The sequence below is a fragment of the Dipteris shenzhenensis genome, chromosome 17 (assembly GCF_047967505.1).
Source record: "Dipteris shenzhenensis isolate YYH24624 ecotype China chromosome 17, Dip_SZ_1.0, whole genome shotgun sequence".
Classification (NCBI taxonomy): Eukaryota; Viridiplantae; Streptophyta; class Polypodiopsida; order Gleicheniales; family Dipteridaceae; genus Dipteris; species Dipteris shenzhenensis.
Window position 1 is genome coordinate 4,073,013 of NC_141612.1, and position 26,912 is coordinate 4,099,924.

General features: G+C 40.2%; 1 protein-coding gene across 1 annotated transcript; it reads left to right on the top strand.

Annotated features, from left to right (window-relative positions):
- Nucleotides 1–18,642: 18,642 nt before the first annotated feature.
- Nucleotides 18,643–20,786, top strand: LOC147891548 (uncharacterized). The gene is made up of 4 exons (XM_087389015.1): nt 18,643–19,573; nt 19,761–19,925; nt 20,022–20,073; nt 20,191–20,786. Exons 1-4 carry the CDS (start codon nt 19,299–19,301, stop codon nt 20,290–20,292), a joined length of 594 nt encoding a protein of 197 aa, XP_087245141.1. The 5' UTR covers nt 18,643–19,298; the 3' UTR covers nt 20,293–20,786.
- Nucleotides 20,787–26,912: the final 6,126 nt, after the last annotated feature.

Here is a 26,912-nt window from a genome sequence, read left to right on the forward strand (position 1 = left end):
AATACATATTAGAATACCAAAATAAGATGTTATGAGCTCTAAGAAATACTGAGGCAACGAGATAGTGATTTTATAACAGCTTTGAACTCCTTTAGAAAGTGCACCCATTCACAACAGCAAATCGATTATGTAAACAAAAAGCGCCATGCAATCACACCTTCCCACACCTATTCTACACAAACATGGAAATGAACAAAGGAAATGATTCCATCCCACAAACTATGCAAGGGAAGACATATACTCTAAAAGCAATGGATCATTTCACTGAGACAACATGTGTAAGCCAAAAGATTTTGAATGACTCTAAAGCTATTGATGAATCCTAAGGACTCACAATGGAAAAAGTTGCATTCTCTCTAAAGGTGTTCGCACATGGCCTCTCATACACCACATTATCTTGTGTCAAAGATATTGATAACCTTTACTTATCACACTCATTGCACACAGACAACTTTCATGTTGACAAAGACGTCCAAAGTGAAATGGATAGACTAACATCACAAAAAGATGGTGCACATAACAATTCAATCTTTAAACACAAGGTCCTTTCCAAAGTACGGAACTGAATACAAGGAGCAAGAGACCTTATACACAATCAGATGTAATATGTTTGTAAGAAACCCAAACCTGAGACTTCAATACATTCACACCCAATGGTTTTGGAACAACGCAACATGCAGATCCTGTGTTTTATTGAATAAAGCTTTGGATTTTGTAGCACTACCAAACATATGTCTTGCAAGGAATATAAATTGTAGAAACTCATTTTTCAAAGCCTTGTGTTGCATACATTGTTAGTGCTATCTACAAACCACCATCAATCAAAGCGCAAATGTTCTTGAAACTATTAGAACAAGTACTACAAAAAAACATTCATGAACACAAAAAGAAAATCATAATCGGGGATTTCAACATCGGCATGTGCAAAACCACTATAGCTTCATCAAACCTACAAATTATTCTTGACAAATATAAATTCCACATGCATATCAATGTCCTTGCAACAATGTACAGAAGCATCCTTAACCACATATGGACAAAAATACCCGTGGAAGAAACAACAACCAGAACACCATACACATATCGGACAAACCACTCCATTATATTCATTCATACATAAACAACTTTCCCAGCTAGTTGCACACATTGCAGCCTTCCTTTGGAAAGCCTATGTGGCTTTGCCACCTTGTTTTTGGAACAGAATCCGACCTCCCTTTCTGAGAAAAAGTTGGGTAAGCTTATGGATACCTTGTTCATATAAAACATTTCTCTACAGATCACATAACGTGGGGTTTTGAATTTTTGAAAGTTTTTCTTGAGGATTTCATTTTTAGAACTAAAGTATAACTAAATTGCCAAAAGTTTAGAAAATATTCTTAGAGGTGATTCGGAGAAGATGAAAATGTTACAAGCTCAGAACACTCCTCAAGGCTCCCCTCCAATTTCCAAGATCTTCATTCCCAAGGGGGGCAAACCCACGAGGCACCACCACTGAACCAACATAGGTCTAAAAGAGCCGATTGCACACCGGAGTCCCTTTTACAGAACCATGTAGGCCAGTTGTCAAGCAAGCCTGGCTGACGAGCTTCCACCAAGCATGTTCATCACTGACCACACTCTGGATCTACTCTCAGAGTGGTTGAAATCTCCAATCAAAACGACTCTCGCATCGAGCTCAACCCCACTCATCTAATCCCGCATCGCGATACTACATAGGATTTGGGTAGCCAGATATGAGGCTTCGGTTAGTAGGAATGCTGTTTTTTCCCTATCCAGTAAGCAGGCTGTTATGGATGCTACTATCTAGGTTAGATGGCTAGTGGCCAGTTGGCCAGATGAAGCTACCAAAGCTAGTTTGCGGAGCGTTTTGTAGTAAGCAGGCTGTTATGGGTGCTACTATCTAGGTTAGATGGCTAGTGGCCAGTTGGCCGGATGAAGCTACCAAAGCTAGTTTGCGGAGCGTTTTGTATGAAACTTCGTTTGGTGGTTTTTGAGTAATATATGAGTAGACCTCTTCAATAAAACAAAAGATCTTCATTGACTTGCATGAATTTGGTCCCACGAACGGCCAACTGCAATCTGTCGACACTCCAACTTCTGCATGCCGTTTCGTTGCCGTGTGGCAGCAGCAATTGCGCTTTCATCAGGACTCACCTCATCCCCACCCAGGTCCCATAATAAGGTGAGAAAGTGGTATTCGCGACAGGCGAACATGGAAGATATGGAACGCCAGTCATGTTTTGCACGCGTTCGTTGAGTGATTGACAGCGAGCAGTCGTCGTCCAAAATTTCCTTCCATATCGCATGGAATCTTCTACTTTTCCAAGGCCCTGTGAAAAAATCGCTCAGATTCTAGACTGTTCATGTTTGGTAACTGGTTGTGCCCTGCCGCGTGCGCCACGGCCAAGGCACGTCAAGCAAAATCAAATCACGCTGCTCGCATGGTGAATGGAGTCATCTGGCCCGTCAATCACACATTGGCTTTCAACGACCATACCACCCTTGACGTATCTACTATCAATGGGGTCGCACTGTCGCAGACAGGGACCCATGATCCCCTCATCGGAATCATGAACGATGTTTGACTTTATAGCTGTAAAATTAAAAATATCACGCACCCGTCCATCAAAATTTGTCCTATGCTCCTGCGTCACACAACATTGTGGGTTCGACCGTGCCGCAAGTTCGCCCAGAATGCCGGGCTCTCAAAAAAGCGAGGTGAAATCACCTGTACAGGCTATTGCCGAAGCTTATCTTTATCGGTAGCATCTCCATTCCGCGTTTTGCTGGCCACTGGCGCGGAAGGCCTTACCTTGGGGACCCGCATCATGTCTTCTCCAATGTCCATTGTGCTTCAAAGCTCATGCACAGTTTCCTGCATCTCGTGCACCTTTCAACTCCTACCCACCTTGTTGGAACTTCGGTAGATCAACCACCGACCTTTGCAAATTCCAAAACGCAAGCCATACTTTGAATGAAGAAGATACAGTACGCCTGCTGCCTATTTGAGCCAGAACGACGACTAAAGACGGGTTGCAAATTTAACGTGGGAAAAATAAGATCTTGAGCCTATCGATAGATAAACCGTGGCAACGTCAAAATCATGTTTCTTTGATATTTTGTATTTTATCTATCAAATTAAAAGGAAATTCAAAGCTAAGTGAAATCACTCTTTCTTCGAAAATGGGCCCCCCCCTATGAGTGTTGTGCCGACTATTCGACGATTGGCTTTGTTGAATTTATAGTTATTGCGTACCATGCTTGGTCTCCTTACTTGACCTTTGTAAGATGGATTCACTCGATCTTTTAGAGAGTAATATGAACGAAAACATGTAAATTTAAAAAGAGCACCTTCAAATCTTTAAACATAAAATGAAACAATAATTAAACCATAGAAAGTGAAGGTAGTCAACGCACCTTCAAATCTTGAAACATAAAATGAAACAATAAATAAATCATAGAAAGTGAAGGTAGTCAACCTTGCATTTTTAGCTAAATTTGAAGTGTGGAAATATGTGGTGGTGAAATAAAAATAGCATATAAAAAGACTTTAATTACTAGAAATTCTTGAGGAAAGAGATTTTAACAATAACTCCACAATGTTTTAACAACCAAAGTTTGAGAAATATTGGAAATCTTGGGTAGGAGATTGAACCAAACTACTATAATGTACTACAGTTTTCTCACAATTTTTTCTTACTGTAACATCTATGTCTAGGGTTTCACTATTTAAAAACCCTAGATAGCATGTGGGTCAATTTTAACATCCTTACTATACATAGGACTTTTATTCTAATCCTTCACAAACTTTCCTATTCAATTCAAATATTTTAAAAGTTCTAGATAGCACGTGGGTCCAATTCAAATACCATTCTTATGAGTGCACATGCTATCTTACATAAATGCTATTGGGTATGGCTATAGAGAAATTAGAAGAGCATTTAGGCTTTATGAACAAAATGCGTATTTAGTCATGGAGATAAGTGGTGCCATCCTACTTATGCTAGTCTCATGGAAATAATTCATATCTAGCTAATAAGTGTGATAAAAGTAACAATATCCAAGTTAAAAAGAAAGAAACCATTAAACATTCAATATACATGCTAAACCTATAAACGTAAAAAACACCATGTTACCAACTAGCTAGAGCCTAGATTTCTATTGGATAAGGCAATGCTTTAATTTTTTCTCAATCATTTGCTAGGAGGAGTTATTGGGAGTTGTACATACGTTCAAGCTTTGGAAGAATTACTTATACAGACTAGTTTCAAGGTGAAGATTAATCAACAAAGTGCAAGATGGCAAAGATGAGTGGAGGCAACCATTCATGATGGTTCAAAGCACATGAATGGGGCTACCATTGGGCTACCATTTCATTTGCAGTGCTTGGGATCAATGGGACGGGGCTTCCTCAACACTAGATGCTTGACTAGACACATGGGCAGCATTGAGGGAAGCTACTAGATTGACAATTGCCTTCCAAGCCTTTTTGTTTTTGACATGTGCAAGCAGGGGAGCTTCCAAATAGTTGTGTAGGAACTTGATAGCATGACGAAGATAAAAATGATGGGCTTTTGGATGGAACTCAACTTACAAATTACAAGAAGCCCACGAATCTTTTTCGATACGAGAAGATTGATGGAGGATTGATGATTGTATAGACAACCTCTACAAAGAAGGGTAGGTGATGAAAGCAACAGGATAGACTTAGAGATTAAACCTCTTATGGGGTTAGGAAGGCCTATGCATTGTAGGATGAAATGCAGCTGATGCTGAGAATGACACAATGTATAGAACACATGACTAAGTGGATAGATAGATTGATGCAATGGTTACCTACGTGTGAGATGATTAAGTGAGAAGGGGTCACAGCAACCAGGCTTATGAAAAGTTCCATTGGAACATTAAAAATCTAAAATGCAAAGACACGGGAAGAATTCGAAACTCCTATTACAAGATCTAGCAATGTAGGGGCTAGCAAATCACAATACAGGGGAAGAATTCAAAACTCCTATTACAAGATCTAGCAATGCAGGGGCTAGAAAAACAACAAGGTACAAGAAAAAGAAGAATGAATCCTTAAATTGATTGATGGAAGTATTACAAAGGTTACAATACATGCATCTAGCTATATGGGACTACTGCTCACTCTTTATGCCTCTTCATCCATTGTGTAGGAGAGGCATAGGACATCAATGCATGTTGACTTGGAACAAGGATTTGATATTGCTCCTCAAATCTTAAAGATCAGTCACAAACATAGAGATAGTGATATAAGCTCTAGGAGACCTATGGGCCTAATTTGGATTCAAAAGTCAATTCCCATAGGTCCAAATTACTCACGGTGGGCCCCAATTGGGTATCTCCTAGAGATAGTTACTTGACCTAGGGTGGTCACTTTCCAAACGCCTATAAAATGTGTGTGAGCAAGCACACATCTATAATACCCTATATTTAAAATATTGCATTTTTTGGCATTAGTGTTTACCCCTCTTCCATACATATACATGTAATTTTGAAATAAAAGTCCCCTCTTACATATAGATGCCATAATTATATATGTTGAATAATCGGATAAATATTAAAAAAAACCCCTACTATCTATAAATGGATAGTATGTCCCCCAAACTTAAAAATCCTCTTCCATGAATGAACCTATTATTCTACATATTATACATCAGTCACCTGAGTGGCTTGCTTATGTAGTGCTTGAGAATTACTGTGAATGATTGATATGGAACTAAGAGAATATCACTTGAGCCAAATTTGAGCCAATACTTTGTAGAATTGATCATGTTGTAATAGACTTGATGATGTGGTCGAGATGTGGTCATCATCGAAACATTGATCTAGGTGCCAAATATAAGCAGGTTGTTGATAGAATTTTTGATTGTGTATAAGAGTTGATGGCATGGCCATCAAAATGCTAGTCGAGCTCTAGATTTGAGCTAGGTATTGACAAAACCAATGACATGGTAGAAAATTAACTGACATGGATCCCAAGCCATTTGTTGATATGGCATAGAGCAAAAGATGTCACAGGAATCATGCGAATCAATGATGTGGTAGTCCAACTAATGAATGTCATGGTCATTAGATCGTTTGATGCAATGGCATTGAGTATACAACATCATGGCAATGAAGCCAATCGATGAAATGGAAATCAAGCCTTTCAATGACATGATCTTTCTATTTCAATGATATGGCAATCAATCCAATAAAGCACATGACCTTGAGCAAGCCAATCAATGACATGTGTACACAAGTGGGGGATAAGGGTAGTTGAGGGATGGTGTTGCAACACATGGGGATGGGGGCTAGATGGGGTCAAGACACACACGTGTAAAAGTGGGGGGGTTGCACATGCACACCAAGGGGGGCAAGAAGGGAGTTTGTGTGGCAAGGGGGGATGCACATGGACACAAGGGGGGAGGGATGATTACACAAGTAGAAATGGGGGTGAGGGTAGATTGTGTAAGAAAACAATACAACGTCTGTGCTCAACAAATAACAAGATCTTGTACACAAGAGAGAAAATAGATAGTATGGAGAATCAAAAATTTGATTACTGTAGAGCTGATACAATAGATGGCACTGCCTCCCAACCGTGTGCACCTGTGAAAGAAGCTTCGATGGCGAGCTGAAAATAGTAGAGGATAGAGGCCGGATGCTAAGGAATCAGGCTTACTGTAGCCAGTGATAAAATGGGCTTCACGGGCTTGGTCTTATATAGCCACTAGTCGTAGTTAGTTGGGCTCAATTGGGTGACCGACCCAGTCCACCCAAAACAGTCGACTAGGGGTCGGCCTTGAAATAGGCCACCGACCACACGATAGAACCGGTGCGCAAAATAGAGCCACAAACCTATGGTATCCATTTAGCCCACAACCATCCGGGATCATCTGGGACTCCAAACGGGCCCCGCAACCCGAGAGTGGGCTGCCTTGAGAAATGCTCCATCTACCCTCAATGCGGTCAGTCATGGGGTGCCTTCTTGCACTTGCATGTAGCCTAGTTGGCAGTGTGCCAACTCTGTCCAGCCATCAGGCCACACATGACCCCCATCTGGAGTCCAAACTAGGACCTACCGGATAACCGAGCTACTCAAATGCCTTCTCCTCATATGGGGGGCTTACAAGTAGAGTTAGCTGGTTCCCGCGTAGTTACATGAGAGTGGAGCATTGATATCTAGCACCTCCCCTCAATGTTCACCCATCTGACTTGAGAGCAATCATACCTTTTCCTTTTGCTAGACATTTTGCATCATTTCCGACTGCTACCAGGATGTCATTCCCTACCGGCTGTAGAGAGGTATACCAATAATTCCGACTGGTCATGTGGTGCAATGCACCACTGTCAATGATCCAAGGTTCATCTGCAGGTACATGAACTGCCTTTGTGCAAATCTCCTCAATTGCTACGAATAGCTCTACTGGTGCTGCCTGCGTGCTGTTGCTGGACTCTTTCTTTACTCCGTTCTTCTCATTTGCAATCTTCTTTTGGCACTCATTCTGCTTGTGCCCTGCCTTGTTGCAATAGAAGCACTTGATCTTCTTCTTTCTCTTTTTATCATCAGAAGAAGATGGGTTACCAGAGTCCTTACCCTTACCTTTCTTTGATCCAACGTAGAAAGCCGAATCTTCTCCAGTCCTCATCTTTTGATGCATCTCCTCCTCCAGAAGCATCACATTGAAATCCTCAAAGTTGAGGGGCAGATTTTTGTTTTGCGTATTTAGCGCCGTAACAAGACCATCATACTTTGGTGGGAGAATCGGTATACACCTTCGTGCTAGATTCTCGCTAGTGATGGTGATGCCAATCGCAGTCATCTGATCGTGCAGATTCTTCACCCTGGTGATGAACTTCTCTGTCGCTTTAGACTCAGACAATTTCTCGTTCGCGAGTTAAGTCTCCAAATTTTGAATCCGTGTCTAATTTGTGGTCTTGTATTGATTTTTCAAGACCGTCCATGCCTCCTTCGCTGTGGTGACATGTTGAATTAATGCCATGACGGAATCACTTACACTGCAAACAATAGAACACAATGCATCTGCATTTCTTCTTGTCCACACGAGAATCTCATCTGTAAGTGTACCAAAGCTCATATGCGCTTAGGATGGTCTTCATCTTGAACTTCCAGAGTGGATGGTTAGAGCCGTCCAACTTTTCGCTTTCGTCGAACGGTGGGATTCGCAGTCTTGGGGGCTGGGCCATCTCTCATAATCTGCTCGCAAATAGAAACACACTACCAAATCTTCTTGCTAGAGGCCAGGCTCTGATACCATGTAAGAAAACAATACAACGTCTATGCTCAACAGATTATAGGATCTCGTACGCAAGAGAGAAAACAGATAGTATGGAGAATAAAAAATTTGATTACTGTAGAACTGATACAATAGATGGTGCTCCCAACCGCGCGCTCCTGTGAAAGAAGCTTCGATGGTGAGCTAGAAACAGTAGAGAATTGAGGCTAGATGCTAAGGAATCAGGGTTGCTATAGCAAGTGATAAAATGGGCTTCACGGGCTTGCTCTTATATAGCCACCAGTCGTAGTCGGTTGGGCTCAATTGGGTGACTGACCCAGTCCACCCAAAAAAGTCGACTGGGGGTCGTTCCCGAAATAGGCCACCGACCACACGATAGAACCGGTGCACAAAATAGACCCGCTTACCTACGGTCTCTGTTCGGCCCACAGCCATCTAGGATCATCTAGGACTCCAAACGGCGGGCCCCGCAACCTGAGAGTGGGCTACCCCAGGAAATGCTCCATCTACCCTCAATGCGGTCAGTCATGGGATGCCTTCTTGCACTTGCATGTAGCCTAGTTGGCAATGTGCCAACTCAGTCCAGCCATCAGGCCACACATGGCCCCCATATGGTGTCCAAACCAAGACCTACCGGATAACCGAGCTACTCAAATGCCTTCTCCTCATATGGGGGGCTTACAAGTAGAGTTAACTGGTTCCCGCATAGTTACATGAAAGTGGAGCATTGATATCTAATAGATTGGTTAAGAGAGCGTGTGGGTACAAGGGGACATGAAGGGGGGTGTTTTAGTGGGGCAAGGACGAAAAGGGAGTATTAAGGTGGGTGGTTGCGTAAGAACTCAAGCCCCACTCAAGAGAAGGGGTAAGGGGAGTGGGACCTAGGGGGGAGGGGTAGTGTTTGGGGTGTGGGTGGGTAAAGGAGAAGGGTTATTGTGCATCTCATGTGCATTCATATAAGTGGGGTTCACAGGGAGGGGAGGGGGGGGTCATGCAGTGCGCAAGAGGGGACTTCTTGGACTCTAAGTGCTGCAAAACATCATTGATTTTGATATAATATCATTGATTCCATTGTTGCATGGATTAGATCTAGCTTGATTAATATTTTGATAACTATATCGTCAATTTTGATGCCATGTCATCAATTTCATTGAAACCTCGCTAGATGATTTGTAAGGAATATTTTCATAACTCCAATCATTCACAAATATACTCAAGCATCAGATAAGCAAGCCACTAGAATGATATCATGAACAATTCTAGGTGGTACCACCTTTCAAATTCTATCTTGAGATTGGGCCCAACAGAAGGTGTAGAGAGGAAGCTAAGGAGCTTATTGCAGGAGAACTATTAGTATGGTTGGTCTAGCATAACAACCAAGTAATCCAAGCTTGTGGAAACTCAATATCAATACCAAATCACTATCAAAATGGTGTCAGGCATTAATAGAATCAATGAAGTGGTAGACCAATGGAGTGAAGTCAATGACATGGTTGTCATACTTTTTGATGATGTAGTAGTAAAGTCAATGACATGATCGTTAGATATTTTGAGGATGTGGCATCAATTGAAACATTTCATGGCAATTAAGCCAATCAATAACATGATAGTCAAAACAATTGATGATGTGATTGTTCGAGCATTTGATGATGTGGCATCACATTGAAAAGATTGATGACATGGAAGTCAAGCCAATCGATAACATGGAAGTCAATGACATCATCTCAAGTGATTATAAGGTAGTCGACCCAATCAATGATGTGGCCTTGAGATTTTAATGAGGTGCTACTCAAGCCAATTAATTGATGATGTATCTTCAAGCCTTTGATGACAAAATAGTCAAAACAATGAATAATCTGGTCTTGAGCCTTTGATGATGTAGTTGAATGTGAGGCTAGGGGTCCTTATCAAGGCTACATGGAAATTTGACTAGTAAGATCAGAGCTAGAATGGATGCCTTGCTTAGATGGAGTATATTGTCAGCCTAGTAGAATTTTTAACATAATGGATTGGAGATATGGTTGTGACAAACCAAGGTGCTTATTGTACCGGGCAAGATCATTTCTATCACCATTTCACAATGGCACTATGAGGTTGACAAGATTAAGAAGTGAAACAGATGTCAAGGGATGCAAATGTGATAAGGCCATCCTACAATTATTAGGCTAGCCTACTATGGGCATGAATGAAGAGGGCTCCTCAAACTTAAAACATTGATAATGAAAGGCTCCATGAACCTTGAAAAAAACATATTACAAAAAGATACGGCTTTGATACTACCTGTCACTATGGGTATGGAGGAGGTGAACACTAGATAGTGTGGACTGTTTGAGTCCACAATTCTTGAGTTGAATAGGGAGTTTGTATAGAGCTCTATTAGAATGGCAGATTGAGCCTTTAAAAATCCAAGAGGAAAGGGAAGGTAGCACATGAGCCCTTACGGTTGCAGGCTTCCATCCCATGACTAGGGTGTACATCCTTCTATGAAGGACTTGTGATCACTCTATTTCTTTCCAAAGGGAGGAGCTAGAGCATGTGGAGTAGAAGTCCTTCATTAGGAATAATACAAAATTCAAACATTAATTATTTCTCTATTTCTCCCCATTGCTATTAGGTGCTCTCCATGGGCTCCTTTTGTTAGTAGCCTAGTAGCAGTTCCAACAATTATGGGAAAATAGCTTAGGGTGTCCTATCTTGGAGCATGGTAATGAATGGAGTTAGGTAATGGATGATTAGTAGATCTCCATCCTTGAAGATAGCTGACAAAATGTCAACGCTTTAATTAACATACTCCAACGTTCAATGTTTGGTACACTTCTTAGAGAACTCCATGGGCAATAGCAATAGCAAGTCTTCTTGTGTTTGTACTGGCTGACTAAGGTCCCAATTTGGGTCTTTTGAAAATTGGTCCATGAATTTAACATTCATATAGGTTAGTGGAGATTTTAGAGTTGTGCAACATGTATTTTTACTACTACTTGGGTCCATAGACTTGGATTTACATGGCCATTGAATATACACCTAGTTTGGCGATGGGTCTAAATTGTTCACTAATATTTGCTGGTGTGGAGTCTTCTAATCAAAGCTGATGTGGCACTAGATCATGGATTGAATGATGTCAGATCCTAATCTCATGATGTGGAATGCTTGTGGTCAAGTGATGTGGCACTATTAATAGGTCAGATGCACTCATTAAATTTTAGGTTTGAACACATGGCATTTGGACTTGGGCTTAGAGGGTTGACCCAAGATCTGAGCCTAGAGATCCCAGCATATCCAAGTCTATAAAATCTAGGTCTTTGAGTTGACCTAGACCTTAGATCTCAAGGGCCTTGAAAGACTATTGAATTTTGGATTGTGAAGTTGTTAGTGCTAGATCTAGCTTAGAATAGATGCCTTCATGCATGTACAAGAAACTATTTTGGAGCACATTTTGGCATTGCTTTCTCCACCATCCAATCTTGCAAGATTTTTGTATTTATAATTTATTTATATCTCTCTATTGTAAACAATGATGAACACACAAAGAAACAAATTATATTCCAAGAGTGTATGTTACAATGAGAAAGACCAAAATAAGGATATGTCATAACCCTAATACAATAACTAAGCTAAAAAACCTACTAACTAAGGCCAAAAAGTTCCCAAGTGTATGTTTATAATAGATTGCTCAAAATCTAATGAAGCCCCCTAGTGCAGAGGTAGTGTAAACATGTATAAAGTATCCAGATCAATCTCTAAAAGAAAGTAGGGATAAAGCTTTGTGAAAAGATTCAATTCTTCCTCTAGGTAGTGCCTTGCTGAAATGACTAGAGACATTCTCATGGGTAGAAAATAGATCAAGCTGATCTCTTGCATATGAAATCACTTATTTACGAAATGATAATTTACATCCATGTGTTTTCATCATGCGAGCATGAAACATAGGATTTTATGCTACTTCAATAGCACTCTGATTGTGAGTGAGAATAGGAATGTGTGGATCCAAAATATGAGAAAGATATTCCATCCATCTCAATATCCATAGACACTCAACTCTACTTGTGAAGGCTACCCTCCTGTAGTCAACATCACATGAAGAGGTGGCTATAGTGGGCTCCTTTCTCAACAGAGATATGCATGAGAGACTAAGAAATAAACAATTGGATTATTTACCATAATAGTCATGCGCTCAGTGTGAATTATTTGATGGATGGAATTGAGAGTCATCCCCCTTGAGATAGCATAGTCGAAGATGTTTGATGTCTTACAAGTATCTAAAAATGTTGTTTACTGAATTCTAGTAAGTTACCCTAGGTGGGTCATTAAGAAATATGTAAGATAGCACGTGCGATCAATGGAAGGGGTTTTATATCTTTATGGAGTTACATAAAATATACATACATAAGGAGCTTTTTTATTCAAAAAGTGAAAATTTTCTTATGTAAGGGATACTTTAATCATCTCAAAACTTATAGAAGAGGTGTATATAGGTTATAAAGATCCATAGGTAGGGGTTTTTTTAATGCCCCTTGATCGCACATGCTATATGGGATTTTTACATAGTGGCCCTCCCCCAAGTAAGTTACCTTTTGGATATCCCGTCTTCTTTATTTAGCATAGCAGTTGCAACAGCTACACTTGTAGGTACAACCACTATTGTAGCTCGATTTTTACCAAGTTTGGCTAGTGTATTGGGAGTAGCATCTATAGGATGAGGTTGTTCTCAATGAATATGCCTTTAAGCAATAATTGGTGCCATCAATCCTGTTGTCTTGAGGCCAAGCTATCATCAACCTTGTCTTCTTGAGACAATCTCTAACCCTCAGGTGGGACACTATGTAAAAACCCCATATAGCACGTGTGATTAAGGGTTATCGAGAAAACCCCCCACCTATGGATTTGTATCACCTATATACACCCCTTCAATAAATTTTGAGATGATTAAAGTATCCCTTATGTATGAAAATTCCCACTTTTTGAATTAAAAAACCCTTATGTATGTATATTTTTTGTAACTTCATAAAAATATAAAACCCCTTCCATTGATCACAAGTGCTATCTTGCATATTTATTAGTGACCCCCCAAGGCTCCACCAAGTATGCTATCATTCTGATCCATTGCTAAAACTACCGCAAAATTCACTTACTAGGAATGGTTTCTACACTAAGTAAATGCATGAATAAGTGCAATTTGATGGTACCTATGAAGAAATTTCCCTTGGCATGTGCAATAAATCAAAAGCCCTAAATGTTAAAAAGAAACTTGATGCAATATGTGTCCACTACTTGAAGTTCCAAAATATGTAATAAAACCCCAAAGACTAATCAATGCAAAAGAAAACAAACCATGAATTTGTGCAAAACGCTAACTAGATTTTGATGCAATAGATGAAAATTTGATCCAATTTAGATCCTAGATAAAGCAAGAATTTGGGGAGTCTAATAGGATCTAGAATTAATATAGAATCTAGGAACCAGATGATTTGATGAAGAATTTGGGGAAAGATGATCTAGGGTAAGAGGATCAGTGCCAAAGGATTCAAGAGTAGGAGGATCTGAGAGTAGAGCAATATGAGAGTACAATGATCTAGGAGTAGGACGATACGTCCATAGGATGATGTGACAGTACAACAACTTAGGAAGAGGATGGATGTAGGTGCTAGATGGACTAGGGTGTGAGGCAAAACTTAGGCTAGACTAAAGATAGAATATCAAAGAAAAGTCCAAGAATATCCAAAATGAAAATTAAGGTAGATTGAGAATGAATATCTAATTCTAAACCAAAACTCCATGTAGATTCAAATGGAAACCTATGCAAAGTCCTATGTGAAATCCAAGGTGAAACCAATGTAGAGCTTGAGTGCTTTGTGTAAACTATAAGAGATATCCTTTTAGAAGCTAGGTCATGCTCCAAAAATATAGAAGCAACATCTCTAAGACAGACAAGAAAAAAATAGTAACGACAAGCCCAGAGCTTGCCTCTGATTCAGAGGTGGACTCTGGGGAGAATTTGGGCCAAGATGATTTGAGGTGGGAGGATATGGGATTAAGATGATTTAGTAGGACGAGTTGGGAGGAGGATAAATCTGAGTGCTAGATGGATTTGGGGTGCAAGGAAAAATCCAAGCTAAATTGAGATAAAATTTAGATGTAGAATACAGGTAGATTCATAATGAAAATTTGAGTAGTTCCAAAATCAAAAGTTGGATCGTGCTCCAAAGTAGAAGTGAAAAACCTTCAAGCAATCAAGATAAAGACAACTACTCTAAACAAGGTCAATAAAGACTAAATTAGTAGCAACAATCTTTGATTCAGATGTAGATTATTGCAAACTACCTCTTAATGTACTGAGAGTCTAGCTTGAAGTGCTTTCCAAATAATAGAATTAAAGGTGATGACTTGTTTTAAGCTTTGTTTCTCTTCTAGAATGAGCATGAACAGGTCTAAAATAGTAAAAATTTTATTTTTAATCCTAAAACACGATTATAGAATTGACAAACAAGAACAATACTCTGATGAAACATGGTGGCTAGAAGTAAACTAGATGCAATAGGTCAAAACAATGGTGGATCCTCCAACAAAATGGTCATTCAAGAAGAAAGTTTCCTCTAGTAAAGAAAAAACTCTAAAAACATTAACATATAGGTAGTGCCTATAACCATAGGAGCAAACAACCCCCAAACAACCTTGAAGGAGGTTGGAAATCTATTCAAAAATCTCCGACACTACAAAAGGAGCTAAAAGCAACCCTGAGCAAATTCAAAACTGCAACAAGATTAATGGAACGAGCCACAGTAGCTTGACCTCCCAAAATGAAATCTTCTTCTAATATAGTGATGGGATAGTGAGTGATGCTGAACACTAGCATCGAGCTACATAATCATTGCCCAAGGGTAGGTTCACACCACACTACTCATGCCAGCAATACGATAGAGGAATTAAATCGTACCTCATGCATTGTGCTAACCAAGTGTAAGATGTGTTCCTATAAATGGTCTTATTGAATTGTAGAGTAACATGACCTTTTAGTGATGAGCTTTGAGAGATGAACTTTGAGTGACTCATAGAATACTTCTACCAAGTTTGGTAGAGTTGCATGTTTGTACTACCATGATTGGTAATATATCACCAAGATGGCATATTCATCTTGCAAGAGCTCTGGCAAGATTCATCTTGTAGATGGTTTTTCCTTTGTAGATGTTATAATTATATTTTCTATTAGCTTGTGATATCCATGTTTGTCTTAGGCTCCTCAAACGTCTTTCTAGATCTTGATTGTGCTTTGCAACATTCTATTTGGTAGTTTTTGTCTCAGTTCTCTTCCATCTCATGCCAAGTTGAAGTACATCACTAGGGACTTGTTGCTTTCTTAGATTAACACCCTGATCTTTTGAGCTTAGAAAGGTTTAAGGTCCAAAGATGTTGGTATTTATGAAGGTTTTTACAAACTAGTTTGATGATTATTTCCTCTATTTTTCTAAGAAATAGGCAAGAATATCAACCTTTACCCTTTGAACTAAACACAAAACCCCTAAGCACCCTAGTCCATTCTCGATGTTAAAGGAAATGAAACAAATCATCAAACATGACCTTAAAATAACTATGAAATATTCATATTAGCATTTTTCCAAAATAGCCAATCAAAAAATATGTACTAGAAAATATGCCATCCCTTAAGCCCAAATTTATATTATGAATGGTCCAAGACAAAAAGGGACTAGGGAAAATGAATGGTCCAAGACAAAAAGGGACTAGGGATAGGTTGTAAAAAGAAAACATTCTCAATTTCTCATGATTTATCCAATAATGAATTGAAATTTGATCATCCCTCAACCCCTACCAAAATAGGGATGGAATTTGATTCAGAAGATGTTGTAAAACCTTAGATCAATAGGCTATAAAAGAAAAAAATGCTTAATTTCTTATGCTTTATCCAAGGATGAATCCAAAATTGGAATTTGATCCTCTCTCGACCCCTATTTTATTTGTGAAATATAGAGGGGAGTTGAAATGTACCTTGGACAAACAAGCTATAAAAGGAAAAAATGCTAAATTTACCACGATCTATCCGATGGTGATCTCAAACTTGAGATTCAATCATTCCTCAACTCCTATATTTTAGAGACATAGGGAGGGGACAAAAAGATCTAGGTTAGAAGATACACTCTTGGTTGGGATCGGAATTCGTCGAAGAATGTAGGTTGAAATAGAGGAGATGCCAAAATTTGAGAAAGTGCATGATCCTTGATTTGAATATCAATTGCAAGAAATGATGGTGGAAGAATTTGACAACAATGGCCTTCTCAAGATCATCATGTTTGCACAATACTCCCACTATGAAAGTGTAATATGATCAGACACATCATTGTCTCTATATCTAAAGTAAATCACAAAATTTTGGAAAGAAATTTAGAAAAAAAATATGGCAAGCTACCACATTTGATGTTTTGATTTAACATTGTGCAATCCCTTTGACAAGTGTAGGCTTTTCTTTAAATAAAGTGCAAGGAAAGGAACCCATGAAAATTGACAAACAATGTCATGTTACATATAAAAGTGAGAAAAAAGCATGGCATGCACATATATCATATAAGATTCTTTTGACACATGCCCACAATAAAATCAATAGATTTCACTGGCCCTTTTAGACTTCATGTAGAGACATGGTGCAACTATCAAGGTTTTCTTCCACATTGAATTTGATGTCATCGCCCTCGGCAAGCGATCGTAGGCCCTTTTGGATGAAGATGTCCTCACCACTATCATCAAGGGTGATGCACCACCAATGTTGCACGAGTGTTGCACTGGCTATTACACCATTTGAACTTGTCAATCTTCTTCAAGCCTTTAGAAGGGCGAGGCAAGTAAGCTTGAGTAAGAAAAAGAAAGTTCAAACTACAAGGTGGGGAAGAAGGCTCTTACTTCAATCATGATTGTGATATCAGCATCCACGATACATGTGTGGATGGTAGCCAACAGCAAGGTCTACCCTCATCTTCTATGAATGGCGAAGGAGACACTGCACCTCTTATCCTGCAAGCAGGATTTCAAAGGTTCACCTCCTAACTAAATTCAACCACAAGCTTTGAGGACATATAGTAGCATGCATCTCTTTGTATGTATCATGTATGAAAGAGCAAAGTGATCATATTATAGCAAGGTCCTAGAGAAGCAAAAATCTTGGTTGAGCTTTATGTGCGAAAATATAATCATGATGCATTTGCATACCTAAAACGCATTGTGTACCTATGATACAATTAAAAAAGAGGCTCATCTAGGGGCAACCATAGTGTAGGTGCAAGAGGGATTGATTTTGATAGTGCAATCATAATAGAGATTGACAAGGAATTGGGTTATACCACTATCACTCTTTATATCAGAGCTCAAGCCAATAATGCATTTTTCATTACTCCAAAAGGGACCCTTTTCTAAATTTATCAAATGTACAAGCAAGGCTAGTTAAAGTAAAGATTCATCTATCCCTCTCATACCTTAGTGCCCACTATGTAGCCATGTCATCAATGGTTTCAAGCTTGTAAAGCCCTCTTGCATTTTCAGTAGAAAACTTGTTTGTAAAACTTGTGCACGTGTGTGTGTGCATGTGTAGGCACATGTGCATGTGCGTGTGTGTGTGTGCGTGCACACCTACACACGTGCGCATGTCTTTGTGTGTGTGTTTTGAGTGCAAATGTGAGAGAGGCATGTGTGTACTTTGAGAGAGGCATGTATGTGTACTTTGAGAGTAGGCATGAGAGAGAGAGAGAGAGAGAGAGAGAGAGAGAGAGGAAGGGGGGGGAGGGAGTAATTAGTGAATATCGATGTGCCTTGAAAGAATTTACAATGATTGTATGCAAGGAAGAGACTCTATGCAATGCCATTTTTAGAATACAAGCATAGATTGAGAAAGTGATGCATGTTGATTAAGGAATGGTTGAACATTCTAGTGCTATAAGAGGAACAAAGGAGGTACGGAGGAGAAACTATGGTTCTAATAACGGAGGGAATCCATTCTGAGATAGCTTGAAAGTATGGAGAGCATACATAACCCAAGCTTGAATGTGAAAGGTAATAAGAGTCAAAGCATGATGATTTTTTAGGTGGCTTGTCAATTTGCTCAACTAATAGGCCTTGATCAAGATGCTTTCAATAGCTATATTTGCACAGCGAAGATGGTAAAGGCAAAGGTGCCTTTTCACAGGCATCGTATGATGCTATGTCGCGATAAGGTCTTTGGAGTGATGAAAACAAGCTGGAAGTTAGGGATGTGGTGGGGGTAAGGTCCTTAAGTCTAGTAGTTGTTGGTCTTGTCTTTTGTTGGATGGGTTGTGGGAGTGATTTTGTTGATAAAGTTGGGAGGCTGCCAGATTTTCTCTAGAACAAACCAATAGAAGGGACCCCCGAATTTGACCATGAAGCAATATGGGATAGGAAGCACTTTGCAAGGTTTATATTCTTGTGTGCTGCACTTACTAACCGCACTTTATCAGCTTGTGCCAAAGCGAGGTCCGACCAATGCCCTTTTAGATCTAGCGTCTGTTTTATTTTGTTGTAACGTAGCTCTTCTGATCCTGGAGCATGTGCTCGAGCATACGAGAGCACCGGTCTCAAATCGCTGGTATGTAGGAGGAGCTGGTCGTTACGTCGTCTGCACTAGATGGCTGGGGGTGAGACACGGTAAGGCAGTGCGAAAGAGAAGGGAAGAGATATTCCAGAGTGAGAGCCAGAGAACGAGAAAGAGAGAGCGAGAGAGAGAGAGAGAAGTGCGAGCTGAGGGAACGACGGAAACAGCAGCTAGATGATCGAACGGGAGGGTATCACAGTAATACAGAGGCAGAGGAGGGAGAGATGTGATGTAGTAGAGGGAGAGATCGATGTGTAGAGCCGAGGGAAGGAAACAGAAGCTAGATGATTGATTGAGCGAGCAGCGACGTATCACTCTTGATAGTCGATTGCAGAGCGGCAACCAGGGTATATAGAAAATCGAGCGTCGCGAAGACAGGCGATTGATCGTTTGATTGTGGCGTGAATGAAGAGACGGCAAAGTCCGCTGCCATGGCAACGACCTTGAAGATGATCCGCCAACGATCCCTTCTTCTTCCTGATCAAGTCTATGGTATCTCGATCGCGGTGGATTCCCAACAACAACCACCGCTGCTTTGGGGGCCTTCCCCTCTCACCACCACCAGCGCCGCCCCCTCTCGCCATCTCCTTTGGAAACAGCGCGCTGAGAATCTCCTCTGGATCGCCTCCGCCTTCTTCATCATCTACTATGGCGATTTTCGGTCCAACTTCTTCACTCTCCTCGCCAATGACCCTCGCGTCCGCAGGTGCTCCTCCCTCCCTCCTTCCACTGTTCGCTTTCTGGTCGCTTTTTGGTGCTCCCATGCCTTTCTTCCACTCGCTCCATCACGTTTTGCTCGACTCGAGCACTTTTTTGGCTCGGATTCTTTGCTCGGGCTGCAATTGCCGGATATTGTTTGCGCACAATTTGACTAGCAAGTGTCTTGCGCACAGGACGCCCCTTCACCTCGGATCGGTATGTCTTGTCTTGGACATGGGCATCTTCTTTTACTTGGCTGTTCGGCTTCGAGCCAGGAACTGCATCCAGGAGAGTCTGGATGTCGTCGCTCCTGGTGCCATACCTGCTGCGACCATGGTCGGACTAGCAGCGTTTACACTGTAAGGCATTCCTGGCCATGCTCCTCGAGCTTTCACATTTTCTGTCTTGCTGAGTGGATTTTGACAATTGATATTCATGTTGTCGAAATTGTTCAGGTTTTGTGTCGCCCTGTGGCCCATTTGGAACATCTTGACAGTGCCAATGCTGGTAAGTGGGCTTCCCTTCGGCCTGTGTTTTCGTTTGTAAGAGGGTAACTTAAACTCTACCGAAGCAGGCAGTCGACGCCTAGGCGGTTCTCTAAAACAACTGTGGTGGTGGATGCAGCTCACTCTGTTCATGGCGTTCACAGTGGTGGCTCCATATCTGTCTCCCTATGTGAGCATGAAGCTGGATGCAGACTCTTTATGCTACAAAATGAATTCGTAACTGTGTCATATTACGGCGTTGCTATGATGAGCTTAGCATTATATTACTGCATACGTAAGGCCCTTATAAGCGCCTGTCGACTGTCTTGTCAATCGCATAAGCCTGCGAACTGTATCGATTCCTGTAATGGGAAGTCCCAGGGGGACTCGAACCTCCTGATCTACATTGCTACATACAGCTCATAATATGTATCGAGAGATGCAATCGATTGAGAGGATTATGAATCAGACTCGAGAGCGGAGGTTAAGCTCAAAACTCATGTATTTCGCAAAAGGGCGATAGGTGAGCCGCTTCCTCCAGAGTCCAGGAGAGTCCTTCCCTGCAATCAAGAACATTTCAAGATCTAATTTTATGGTATCTATTATCTTGGGATATGGCCATGAGATTTGGGGGGCGGGGGGGCAACGGAGCGACTTGTCGTGATCTCAACTTGTAAAGATCTTGTCGTCTCTTTTAGTTGTGGAACCTCACTACATTTTATGAAAAGATAATGGCAAGAGCATATTCTGTTGGATGGGCGTCGCCTCTCTCGTTAGAGCATAAGGATAATAGAACTTAATCTTTAAATAAGATACCCCTTGGACTATATTGGAAGGGAAGACATAGCCCATAAGTAGGTCATCCTAATTTTATTTTAAAAAAAAGAATGCATTCTTACTTTTGTACCTAAAGTAGTGTGGATAATCTTCATTATGATCAAAATGTATCTAAGAACACAAGAGAATCTTTGGTAAAACAAAGGTCAATATATTGTATACTTGGAAGGTACAAAGTTGAAATTCATGCTCTTTTGGAGCAATCATGTTAAATATTTAATAGAAAAATGTGCAATTGTGAAAATAAGCATTCCAAGAAGATCTCAAAGGCACAACTTATAACTAATAAACCATTATAAGAGAAGCAAAAGTCTATTTAAGAAGACATTTAATGAATGAAGTAGCGCTAATATTTATATAATCTCTCTCTCTCTCTCTCTCTCTCTCTCTCTCTCTCTCTCTCTCTCTTTGCATAAATCATTGGTTGACATGATCAGATCTGGCTGAAGCAAAGCTCAATAGGAGAGAGCTTAGAAGTGGGCTCTCCTCACACTCTACACCAATCAAGGCAATGCCAAGAGCAGGAACTAAAGCAACGATGGTACGTCAACAAACTGAGGTGCAGAAAGCATCAAAAGAAGTAAAAGAAACTCCTCAAAAATCATCAATGTTGCCACCTCCTTTGGAAGAATTGGCACTTACCACTTTAGATGGAAATGCAACGCCTTTTATGCCATCACAAGGAAACTTTTGGAATTTTCTAGCATCCATTCAAGCAGCAATGATGCAACAGCAACAAGAGTTAAGGAGTCTAGCACTAAAATGCCAAGATCTAGAGCATAAAAATGCTCAATTAGATCAAGTTGTGAGCACGCAAGCTGAGATGATTGGTAAATTGCAACAGAGAGTACATGACTTGGAAGAAAATAAGACCATACAACAGCAAGGGATGCATTCTGTTACTTGGGCTGAGATAGCCAAGGGTGCAAATACAGAGGAGCATGGAAGCAATCAAGAAATTAGTAACAAAGAGGTGCACATTGAGCAAGGGATAGATGCAAAAGAATGCAGTGAAAGGGAGAAAAGACCACAAATATAGTCATACGAGGTATGACAGAAAAGGATGCAGAAACACCCCTGTCACTAGCCAAGGAAATTACAGATTTCTTTCAGGAGCATTTTGCTATGTAGGATGTGACTATTTTTGGAGCACACAAGGTCGGCAAGAAAAAGGAAGAGAAAGACCACCACCGGGCAATTGTATGCATGATGATGGATGCAAGGAAAAGAACAATTATATTAGATAACAGTAGGATATACCTACGAGGAACCTCTTGCTTCATCACTGAAGATAGAATACCCAAGCAACAAGCCGAAAGACGCCAATCCTACGAAGCACGCAAGAAGAGACAAGAGGCAAAAGAGGACACTACCCTCTAGGGACACGTGGCTCATGGGACCCAGAAGGAAATCAAAGTAATGTTTTGGAATTGCAAAGGTTTCCCCTGGCAGAAGGGGGCAGGCCTTAATGATGTGCTTGAGGATGCAGATGTAGTCTTTTTTGCAGAGACATGGGAGAGGGATATGCACAGACTACCTCCAATCAATGGATACGTAACACATTCAATATGCCAAACACACACTGGTACAAGAGGGCAAGGAGGAGTTGCATGCCTATACAAAGAGCACTTAGGAGATAATATAAGCATATGCAAAGATGACCCTCATAAACGATTCATCTGGATCATGGTGAAAGCAGAGCCCCTACCACTTTACATAGTTGGGTGCTACATACCGCACTTAGGGTCGACGTACTATCAATGCTATGATGGAGATGGATCAAATCCATACGGAGACTTGTGCTCAGATTTGGTGGAATTCAATGCCAAGGGGAGAGTATTGATTCTAGGAGACATGAATGCACACATTGGGGACACCCAGTTTCAGTCACTTACAGGGCATGAATATGACAAAGACAAAGAAATTGAGATAGACCCCAAGTGGCACAGACACTCGGTGGACAAGGAAGTAAATGCACATGGAGAGGCATTGACAAGCCTAGTGAATGGGCTTCATATGATTGTGCTGAATGGATCAAACCTCTTTCCACATACAAGAGTTCCCACATGCTTTCCAGCTAGTGGAGGATCAAGTGTGGTAGACTATCCTTTAATTTCACTTGATGCAGTAAATTTGGTACATGATTATATAATTGGCCCAAAGTATCCAAAATCAGATCATACTCCCCTTTATCTCAAAATGCACGTACCCCATTTGGCAGAAACTCCAGTCCATGCAGCAAAGAATTGGTCTTTTCGTATGGACATAGACATGAGGGAGAAGTATGCGGACACTACTGATGCTCTTATTAAGGAGGTTTGCAGACTTGAACTAGAGTGAGATGAAAGAGACTTTACTCTCAGCTGCACATACAGTCATGGGTCAAAAAAAGATCAAGAGAGTATGCACAAAGGGCTTACCATAAAACAAATGGTTTGATGATGAATGCATAAAAGCCAGGCTGAAAATTAAACAAATGCCAAATGACATGCAATGTAAAGAGGCTGAAAAACACTTCCATGCACTCACTCGGAGAAAAAAGAGGAAATATCAGCTAGACAAAGAGTGGAAAGATGCCATTGAGTTTGCTAAGAACCTGAGAGGGTTCACGTGGAGGCAAACTAAAGGGAGATCAAAAGAAATCATGGGAGATTTCATAGATGAAGAAATGCTCCAATATGCCAAGCAACTCTACACCCACCCACATGCCTTACCTATGTCCACAGACATAGCTCACTACAATGGCCCACATATTTTCTCTGTGGACGATGTGAATGAGGGCCTGAAGAAAATGGCCAATGGAAAAGCAAATGACACATTGCATATAAAGGCTGAGCTACTAAAATGGGCAGGTGACTACACATGAATTTGCCTAGTTTCTTTGCTTAATGATACAATTACTAATGGTTTCCCCCCAGAGTGGCAAGAAAATTGGGTGAAACCAATATATAAAGGTGGGGATCATAACCAGCTTTCCAACTATAGAACCATTATGGTGGGATCCACCATGACCAAGATCTTTAGCACAATCGTTGAGACAAAACTTAGTCTATGGGCAGAACTGAATGGAAAGAGGGCCATTGGACAAGCTAGTTTTCGAAGAAACCATAGCACTGTGGATCACTCGGTCACATTATGGGTTCTAATGGAAGAGAGCCGGCTACAAGGAAAACCTCTCTATTGCTGCTTCATAGATTTTAAGAAGGCATTTGACACAGTGCCTAGAAACAATTTGTGGGAAAGAATGGGCTACTTAAGAGTGCCAAATCACTTGAAAATAGCAGTCTTCAGATTATATGAGAGAGTAACTTGCCAACTCAAAGGTAGAAACGGATTGTCAACTACATTCCATAGTAATATGGGGGTTAAACAGGGTTGCCCTATGTCACCAACATTATTTGGACTATGTATTGACAGATTGGAGGAGTTGGTCAAAGAAATGATGCAAGAGCAGCAACTAGAGAGCCCCCAAATCTGTGCATGCACCATACTACTATTGTTATATGCAGATGATGTTGTCTTTTTCTCATACACAGCAGAAAATATGCAGTGGATGATGCACATTCTACACAAGCTTTGTGCAGAGAGCGGCCTCATGGTAAATGTCACCAAAACTAAAATAATGATAGTAAAAACAAAGCAGCCTGCAAACACCCCAAGTATTATGTACAATGAGCAGGAAATCGAGAGAGTAAACACATTCAAATACCTGGGAATATATGTGCCAGCAAATCTAGCTAGAATGATTGTGTCCACAGAAGGATTGATGCCGGGTGGGGAAAATATTATCATTTTGAAAATGATTGCAGAAATAGTGACACTAAGAGATGGAGCATCAGACGGATTTTATTTGATGCTTATGTGGTGCAAACAGTCCTATATGCAATAGAAGTATGGGGAGGTACCATCTCAACATCAAAATGGAATGATATTGAAAAAATACAAAAATCATTTCTAAGACGGCATCTGGGAGTTAAAATTACTACACCATACTCAATCATGCTTATTGAGACTGGTACAAGGCCCATTGAACTGAGAGCACTATGAAGGGTTTTCAAATACATAAAGAGGGTCAAGTCCATGGGGTCGCAGAGATTACCAATGAAAGGATGGGAAGCAAGTAAAAGGCCTCAAAAGACAAACAAAAGCAAGACGCTATCATCTGGTTGGTGGCAAGACATTCAGAGATGGTTCCAAAGATGGAGAGTAAGATACTACCTGGAGATGTCATCCAGGGAAATGGATGAGAAGGCATTTCATAAAGCTTTGTTGGGAATATTGCAGCAAAAATGGCAATCAGCTGAAAAAAGGGCTAAGTATGAGTACTATTGACATGTCAATCCCATTTATTGGGACACCTACTCCAAGGAGGAAGAAAATGCACAAAAATACATAACTATGCCCATACCTACAAATGCAAGGAGAAGCATTGCACTCATCCACACCCAATCACACACTCTGGAGATAGAGAAAGGTGCTTGGGGAGATGTCTCAAGGGAACAAAGATTTTGCAAGCTGTGTGACTAAGAACAAGTAGAGACAGAAGCACATGTCCTCCTTACATGCACACGGTATGCCTACATAAGGAGGGACTTTAACAATATTACAGAGGAACACGACACCCTAGCAAGCTTGCTCTCACATAGCCATATAGCCACTCTGGGTAACTATATTGCCAAGGTTCTTAAATATCGTGAATGTTTTATTACTCAATGTATTTCAAATTAATTGTTCTCCCCTCCTTCCATAAAAAGAAGGAGACACTTGTATCGTGACTTTTATGGGTCCCATGGGTCGGTATTTTGGCCCCCGAAGGATGGTAATACATTCTTCTTCTTCTTCTTCTTCTCTCTCTCTCTCTCTCCACACACACACACACAAGTACTCATGTTTTGTGGGTCAAGCGATAGTCCTTTAAAGGGATCCTAACCGTCAAATGACCCCTATGTGCAAAAGTATCACTTAGTTCAAAACTAACTACACTTTAATATATTTAACAAGAAAACATTAATATTTGCTTGCCTTATCAAATGTCTTATCTTAAATCATTTTAAACCTATTAAATCTTAAAAGCATATGCTCTAAGTACTAGGATATCTTCAAAATAATTTTTGGTTGTCATAGCAATCATAATCATTTTTTCCAACTTCAAAGCAATTATAATCAATTTCCTAAGATTGTTTGGATTTCATGAACTACTTGTCATCTTTAGAGCATCTTTATAACAACTTTTTTGGCAATTTGTGTACTTCATACTCATGACAATCTTCTAGCTTCATATTTAGAAATAGCTTTTATAATTTCATCAAATTCTCAAAATTGTTGTGTACATATAGATATGCTTAGCATTCTTTTGCTCCAAAATGTATAGCAATCAGAGTTTCTTACATGAGTATACAATGCAATATTTTAGCTTAAGAAGTTAGAACAGTCATATTGAGTTTTCTATCTTCGAAACACTTTTCTACCTTTAAGGTCATAATCATTTCCTCAACATCATAATCCATTGTTAAGCCTCATAATGGTTTTTCTAGTTGCATCGCAAGTTTTATATTTCTAATTGCTTAGCTTCATAATAATCCATCCGCATGGGTAGCAAAAAGAAGACCCCATACTACAAAGAAAGAATAAATCAATTTAGCAAACTAATAGCAAAAGTAAAAGCCCAACAACAAGGATACAAATTAAATAAGAAATAGCATTCGAGTAATTGTAAAGCAAGGATGCAAGCTCAAAAGCAAGAGCCCAACTGCAAAGATACAAATCAAATAAGAAGTGCTTTCAAGTAAGCAGCAAGGAATGATGCAAACAGTAAAATATCCAACATGCACAGATATGACAAGGCAAAAATCATTCAACACAAAGATACAAGTAAAGATTTACACACTCTAAGCTTGCTAGATAGTCAACACATGTCATAGATCAATCTAAGGTATATCTTCAATATAGATTTTTAGCTTTACGATTATCATAACCTTTTTTGCAACCTCAAAGCAATTGTAACAATGCTATCACATTCTGGCA

Bases quoted from the DNA above. Each gene is read 5' to 3' on its own strand.
- LOC147891548 (XM_087389015.1), top strand. From the start codon at position 19,299: ATGGCAACGACCTTGAAGATGATCCGCCAACGATCCCTTCTTCTTCCT. The intron at 19,926-20,021 runs GTAAGGCATTCC...GAAATTGTTCAG, and splicing joins GGACTAGCAGCGTTTACACT to GTTTTGTGTCGCCCTGTGGC. The intron at 20,074-20,190 runs GTAAGTGGGCTT...TGGTGGATGCAG, and splicing joins TCTTGACAGTGCCAATGCTG to CTCACTCTGTTCATGGCGTT.